The sequence below is a fragment of the Tupaia chinensis genome, unplaced genomic scaffold, assembly GCF_000334495.1.
Source record: "Tupaia chinensis unplaced genomic scaffold, TupChi_1.0 Scaffold000395_1, whole genome shotgun sequence".
Taxonomy (NCBI): domain Eukaryota; kingdom Metazoa; phylum Chordata; class Mammalia; order Scandentia; family Tupaiidae; genus Tupaia; species Tupaia belangeri.
This window is the reverse complement of record NW_006159897.1, coordinates 1,870,632-1,878,455: the sequence shown is the minus strand read 5'-3', so window position 1 is coordinate 1,878,455 and position 7,824 is coordinate 1,870,632. Positions and strand designations below refer to the sequence as shown.

At 46.5% G+C, this 7,824-nt stretch overlaps 1 protein-coding gene across 1 annotated transcript in view; it reads right to left on the bottom strand.

Annotated features, from left to right (window-relative positions):
• The window catches only part of PPM1H (protein phosphatase, Mg2+/Mn2+ dependent 1H), a gene marked incomplete at its 5' end in the record, with an annotated part of 284,823 nt that overhangs the window by 137,145 nt on the left and 139,854 nt on the right, over positions 1-7,824 (bottom strand). Inside the window, 1 exon segment of the mRNA XM_014590036.1 lies at positions 2,950-3,062. Coding sequence (XP_014445522.1) covers positions 2,950-3,062 — 113 coding nt within the window.

Genomic DNA, 7,824 nt, shown 5'->3' with positions numbered 1-7,824 from the left:
GGCTCCAAGGTCGACTGGTGGTTGAGGCAGCCAGATCCCACAGGTCCCACATGATGGACCATGTTGGAATTCCAGCTCCACTAGCCTGAGAAGCATGCCAGACACATGCCTACACGCTCCAAGTCCCAACAGAAAGGAGAGATGGAGGAGAAGGGATCGTGGCATAACCATGCCCTATCAAAGAGTGCTTTCTCCCTCTCCCTCTCTTTTTATCTCTCTGCCTGGCTCTCTGGTGAATGCATGTACCTTCTGGTAAATTAAAACAAACAAACAAACAAACAGAGAAGTGTGGAGGAAGAGTCGAGTCTAGAAGGGGACTCTAACACAAGATGCTTAGCCTGGAAGTCAAGCTGACTTCTGAGTCTGAGGCCTTCTGACAAGAGGGACTCCCTCGGGGGTGAGGATGGGCCTACTGCCCAGGGAGGGAGGCGCTTGGCCATCTTTTGAGTCACTAGGTGGGCTGGGAAAGCAAATCACTTTAAAGGACCTGAAACTTGACATACAGGCAAAAGATGAATTCATGATTCATTCTTAGTGGGGAGAGAAAGGACTCGCCTCCTCAGTTACTCCTTTGTCTCTCAACAAGCTCGAGACCTAGAACTGAACAAGAAGTGAATCTGGCCCCTCAACATGTGTTTTTTTAAGGCCCCGAAGTCCCAGCCATGGTGGTGCACCTCTTGGGTGGGTGGAGACTGCTTGGGAGGCAGGCCCCGAAGGCCCAGCCATGGTGGTGCACAGACAGAGCCACCTCTTGGGTGGGTGGAGACTGCTTGGGAGGCCCAGATTCTGGTCCTGGACCTGCAAGTGGTGATGCAGTGGGACTCACCTTTAATCCTGGCTGATCGGGAGGAGGATGGTGACACAGTGAGAATCTGAAATACACCTATCTCTGTCAGACTGTTCCTACCCTGCCCTGCCAATGCACAGAGGAAAACAATCAACAATAAGATAAAAGCCTCTGAAGTCTGAGGATTCCTGTCTTGAAGCTGCTCAAACCCTGGGGAGGGGAAGGAAGGGAGTGGAGGCAGATGTGCTGGTTAGTTTCCTCTTGTCCCAGCCTGGAGGTGCAGCCATGGCCTGGGTCTGGCCTGGCATGCTGACCTCTGTGACTGGCATTCCCGGGGCTACCTCTCTGAGCTACCTGTCAGCTGGCTTTCAGCGGGCTCAGCGAGTAGGAAGCCTGGCAAGAGACAGGAGGGCAAGGAGAGAGAGGAGTGAGTATTTGCTCCTGCCCCTGCCATAGCTCCCGCCTAGTGGCTGCTCACTAAGGTGTCCAGTCTCCTAGGGCTCTGCTCTAGCACTTCCTGCCTTGGTTCTGCGGGCTGGGGGCCATCAGCTCCTTCCTGGAGCCTCGGGACCCCTGGATGGCTCCCTTTTACTCTTTCACTCCCAGCCGACCCACCTGAAGTCGGGGTCTGACTCCTACCAGAGCCTGACCTGGCACTGGGGACTAGAAGCCATGGGGACCCAGTATGCGACACATAATTCCCATTTACTTGGCATGCGTTCACACTGAAACCCCAGATGTCTTAACAGAGAAAAATAGCAAACCCACGTATACTTATAAAATAAATGGACCTTCAAATCCATCTTCAAACCTTGAAACCGCTGCCTCCACTGGCCACTCTCCTTTTTCTCTGGGCTCTTCATCGGGAACATCTGGGACAAGAAGCTCTAACGGGAGGAAGGGGGGATTCCCAGGCCTAGGCCTCATCGCTTTGCCATCCTCCTTCCCTGTCTCCCAGTGAGCTGGGACCCCAGGCACAGGCCACCCCACCCAGCCTATGAGGTTTGGGCCAAGAACAGAACTCAGGCGTCCCATGTGTCCTCGGCCACCATGCAATGGTGTCCTCGTGCTTGCACCACTGCAGGTGGACCTAAGGTCAGTTTCCTGATTGCCTCAAGGGAGGTTACAGAAGCAGCAGCACCCACCTGAGCAGAGGACAGGGAAGGGGACGGGAGTGGGCGTCAGACCTCGAGGGGGGACCAAAGCAAGGAGAACTGAAGGAGGCATGGGACCTAGAGGACAGGGACGGAGGGTTGAGAGAATCCTAAGATGCTGCTCTTGGAGGAAAACTGCTCGTCGTCAGAGGGCATGGTGTTTACAGTCCTGAAGTCCAGTACTTCTGCTATTTTCAGAATAAGTCAATCATGAGGAGAAGGTATATCTAGCCAGCACACTTTGTTACTGAGAGACAGAGACGTGTGTCAGACCCAGTAGAACAATTCTCATGCAGTCTGTCACTAAAAAAATTGTTCGTACCCGAAATGAAGCAGCAGCAGTTATTAAACATACAATTAATGTGCAAGTTTATCTTTACCCCGGCAATGCTGGATCAAGTAAGGGTTAACTATGAGGTCCTAGCCCAAATTCCCTTTAGCTGAACCCGGAAGTAAGAAGGCTGCAGTCTTCAAGGGCATGTGCATAAAAGGAAAAACTTCTGGGCTCCTGGGAGGGGACGCCGCAAGGTCATTGAGTAGAAGTGGAATCACTGGGCAGTCCTCTTAGGCACCCCTCCCAACATTCACCGTATTCAAATCTCTCTGCTCCCCCTCCCTGCTCTCATATTAAGCCTTTGCTAAGTTTGGAAAACTGATTCTGAAGACAAGACCCACTTCAGTGCTACTGGTTCCCATGACTCACAAGGATATACTAGGATTGTTTCCACGGACAAGTAAAAGGCGGCCTTTACCTTTTAATACCGACCTGATGGCTCTTCTTAAGTGCATTTTCATTCTGAGGTAGAAGGCTTAACTTTGTCAATATCTTAACCATGCACGATTATTTTACTTTATAGATGCACATATATACATACATACATATATATATACACACACACATATATATATGCATCTATCTATCTATCTCTATGTATATATATTTTAACAAAACTAGAAATTACAGAAAGTACTAGAAATGAGCAAGCAGCAGACCACTGCTGGGCTTACCTGCTGTCCCCAGCATTTGCAACGTACAGCTTCCCCAGAAGGCAAACCACAATGAGGGCTGTGCAGCCGCCAGATATGTTGTAGGAGCTCCTCTCGCGTTCGATTTGCAGGTCCTGGAGAAGAAAACACAGTGTGGATTGTGCAGGAACTCGTACCGAAGGCTTTCTTACTCTCTCTCCCTGGACACAGTCCCGAGAGTCCAAATGTACCTGGCGAATGGACCAGAAAACCTTCAGTCCTTGCTCTCCGACCACCTAATGCACATTTCTGTAGGTGACACTGGCATACAAGTGCCCCGTACTAGACCACGTGCAGACCAGAGACAGAAGAACAAAGGCCAGCAGACAGCGACCATCAGACAGAAGTGAGAATCACAAAACGTAATCCTATTCGAGACATATCGCAGCTTTAGGAAATGTAGCCTTGGTATGGACTGCCTGACTACCGTGTGGAACATAAAGATGTCTTCAAAAGATTCATGGGGGAGTGAGGCAGCAGGTGGAGTGATGGTTAAGATGGGGGACTCCCACATGGCTGAACACAGTCCTAGCCCTGGCGGCTTGAAAATCACAGCAAGTGTGTGCACGTATGTGCTCAAAATCCTGAGAGGAGAATGGAGGAAAAGGGATTGTAGCATATGCTCCCCCCCTATTTCTCACTTTCCCTCTCTCTGTTTTTCTCTGGTAGTGCACATATCCTATGGCAAAAACCTTAAAAATAAAAAAAAGTTAATAGAAAATGTGTATTATGAAAAAGCTATGCATGGATTTAAAAGAGTTTCTGTACCCATGACTTTAATTCCACTCTTTCTCTAAAACAGAGAGAAAGAAAAGCACCCTAAACAAGGTCATACACCCTGATCCCCTACAACCCTCCCTCCTGGCTAGCCAGGATCATGGGTGGATACGCCCAGCATGCACTGGTCAACAGGGGAACCGTATGGGTCCAGTATTGCTTGAATGGTCTTAACTGCTGCACCACCCAGCTGGCCCGAATTCCATTTTTCTACAAACTTTTCTGAAGTCCCCTCATATAACCGAGAGGCTAAGAATGCCAGGAGCTTGCACTTGATCAATGTCTTTAACCCCAAAGTCTTGAATGGTTCCTTTTACAGCTACTCAAACCAGGCAGGAGACAAACTATGGCTTACAAATCGAGGATCTTTGAACTCTGAGTGACCTCCTGTTCCCGCAGTCGCCCATTCACAATGGTGACACAGTGATCATGGTAAGAGCCAACGCGCACTGAGCACTTTCTCAATGGACGTCGGTGTCCTAAGCACTTTACCTACAGATCTCTTCTCATCCTGGCAGCTGTCATCATTAACCTCACTGTTCAGATGGAGAGAAGTGGGGTGGCCTGCCCATACTGACCTGGCTAGAGTTGAATTCCAACTAGGCTTTCCTCCAAAGCTTGGGTTATTACCTGCTGCTATAGTTTGAACATCACCCCCAAAATGAATGTGTTGAGATTTGGTTGTGATGGTATTAAGAGGAGACTCAATCTGATAATAGTGCTGAAGGGTGGGGGCTTTGGGGAAGTGATTAGGCATCAGGGTGGGACCTCCATAATGAAGTCCTGAGGGGGTTTATAAGGAGAAGGAATGAGACCAGAACAGACAACGACTCATGGACACAAGCACTCTGCTCTGCTCTAGCCCTTAAGATGGGATGCCTCAGGGGTTAGTGGGTGGCATGGTGGTTGGGGCGCTGCACTCCCACATGGTCGATCGCAGTTCAAATCTTTGACCTGGAAGCTTGCGTTCTCACTTTTCCACTCTTTCTCTCGATACTATAGCAACCTAAAAAATAATAAATAGGGGCCGGCATGTGGCATGGCGGGTAAGGGCGCTGGACTCCCATATGGCTGATCGCAGTTTGGGTCCCAGACTTGGCGGTTTGCTTTCTCACTCTCTCTCTCTCTCACTCTGTCCCTCTCTGGTCAAATTAAAAATAAATAAATAAGTAAATAAATAAATAAATTTAAACAATAATAAATAAATAAATAAAATAATGATTAGGAAAAAAAGGATGTGATGCCTCAGAACTCTGCCAAACACCCACCAGATGTGATCACTGGACCTTGGTCTCCGAATCATGAATTGCTATTTCTATAAATGACCTGGATTCAGATATTTTCTCCTATTAGCAGCAGAATGGACTAGTGCACCTACCATTTCATAAGTCCTTCCCAGGAAAATTCAAGATAAACCTTTCCTCTGATTGACACACATATATCACCAAGGCCTTTGTGGAACTGTGTTAGGGACAGAAACAAAGACTCTGTGACCTCAGGAAAATGGAGTTTGAAACAGGCACTTACTCTCAGGCTACAATCATGCCCAACATCCCAGTAGTCATCCACAGCTGTTGGGGCAGGGAGAGGGGGAATGGGGTTGGGGAAGAGTTCAGGAAAGAGAAGGAAATGGCGCTCTGGCTCACTCTGACCAGGCTGTTGGCAGACCTGGGGTCAGGACACTTTGGTACTTCTTAGGAACCCATGACAGAAATAGAGTTCACTTTTTTCTGCCAGCTTCTCCCCTCGCCCCATGGAAAAGTGTAAGAGAATTCTTTACCTTAACATTTACCCATACCCGCTTTACTGCAGGGGCCAGAGATGGTAACATAAAGACGGGCAGGTCACCAGTGGGGAGCTGGAAACAGAGGTGCCTGCACTGAGGACACAGGTTCGGGGCAGCAAACTGGCTATCAAGTAGAAGAATACAGAATACAAAGACAGGACCTGGGGGGAATCCACACCCTATGAAGTGCACTGGGGGTGGGGGTGGGGCAGAAAGCTGAGGAACACAGTGTGGGGAGGGAGGATGCACACAGGTGAGATGCAGCATTTTAGAAGTAAGGAAAATTTTCAAAAAGAGAATGCATAGTGTCATCAAAAGCTGTGGAAGGGTCACACATGAGAAAGACCTTCAAAGTACTATGTTCGATTTTAGCATTTGGTTAAACTCTATACATCAGTTTTTTTTTTTTAAAGAATTACTTTATTTTGGCTTTATTTATTTTTATTTTCCAATCTGATCAAAGAGAGAGATACAGAGAGAGAAAGAGAGAAAGGAAGCCACCAGCTCTGAGACCTGAACCATGGTTGGCCAAGTGGGAGTCCAGGGCCTTGAAGCACCACACCACAATCAACTTTCTTTTTTTTTTTTCTTTTCTTCTTTTTTTTAATTTAATTTTTTTTTTCCTTTTGGAGAGATTTTCACTGTAGGGTGCGTGCGCTCGCCAGACAGACAGAGAGAGACATAGAGACAGAAAGCGAGAAATCACCCCCCAGGGGGGATGGTCACGCCACAATCCCTTCTCCTCCATTCTCCTCTTGGGATCTTGAGCACGCACGCACACGCGCCCGGCGTGAGTTTTAAGCCACCGGGTCCGGGACATGAACCGCGGTCGACTATGTGGGAGTCCAGTGACATAGCCATAACGCTAACTGCTGGTTCCCTAAATCAACTTTCTTAAAGGACTGCTGTGAACATTAAATCAGATGGCATGTGTGAGGAGCTTGGCAGTCACCTAGGTCTCTCCCACAGGAGGCCCCACATTGAGAGCAGTGACCATTCTTCCTCACTTTAGACCCTCAACATCTATGCTAAGTCAGGTAAATGGTCAAGTAAAGAAATAAATGTTAAAGTGCACAGGCTTCCAGAGGATCCCCCATCAACTCACCCTTGTCTTAGTAAGAGAAATGAGTTCCAGAATTCGCAAAAGAAAAACTTACGGTGCAAACACTCGCTGAGATAATAATTAAACAGGAACCCATGCCTTGATTAAAATGCAATCCACTGACAAGAACAATTGTTACCAGAACCTACAAAAACAAGGTAGGAAGTTGGAGCATGAAGGGAATTAGGGGTGGAAGTAAGAGAGGAGAAAGAAAACATCATAAAATTAATTTCTGTCTTGTTTAATTCCCAAAAGGTGCATCAAAACAGTCCATACAAACAACCCTACCTAGGAAGGAGTTTGTGAATAGATTTGTTAGATTTTATTTTGCATTTAACTCTCATAAAGTTGATACTGTGGTAAATACTTGTTTCACTAAAGTGGTATATAAACTGGCATTTCAAGTTTACATCTACTATGGTTCTTAATTCCTTGTCCTTACTCTAAGGAATTGCTCTGGCTACAGAACCTATCCATTTACAACCAGAACCAATATTTGTTCGAATCCCAGGAAGTCTGAATGAAAGATCATTTTAAATAAGAATGCTTTGAGCATCCAACTGTTCGCATGCTGTGTACAGACTGGCATGTGAATAATGACAGAGACTTAACCAAATCATTGGTGAGACCCAAAGGGGGAAATGTTATATATACAAAGTCTATGTAAAAGAGCTGCCCCTGGCAAAGAAGTCCGTTGGGACTCAGATAAAACTGTTTATTTTACACCCTAAGTAGGTACATTATTTACCATGGTTTTCGCTCATAAAAAAGCTGATAAAATTATTTAATCCTTGGAGGGGGGGGAATCAAGACAGAATATTCAACATTAAAAATGTTTTGCTTTAGCAGAGTTCCTATTTGCCTTTAATCTGGGGGAAAATATTTCCGTAGCTTACCCAACTAATCCCTTGATATTACATTAATAGTGTGATTCAAATTTTCTTCTGATTTCATTGTTTCCTTCATCTTTCTCTATGTCAGACTGCATGTTCTCTGTAGCTTCCCCTCAATGAGAAAGGCTAAATTAGGCAGCAGTTACTCTGAAGAGTAAAATGAAGTCTAAATAATTTTATATCTAGGAAACTTAGCTATGTGCGTGCTTTCGTCAGCCTCTCCTGCATATTTGTGTGGGAATATACACATGTATACACACACACACACACACACACACACACACACACACACTCACACT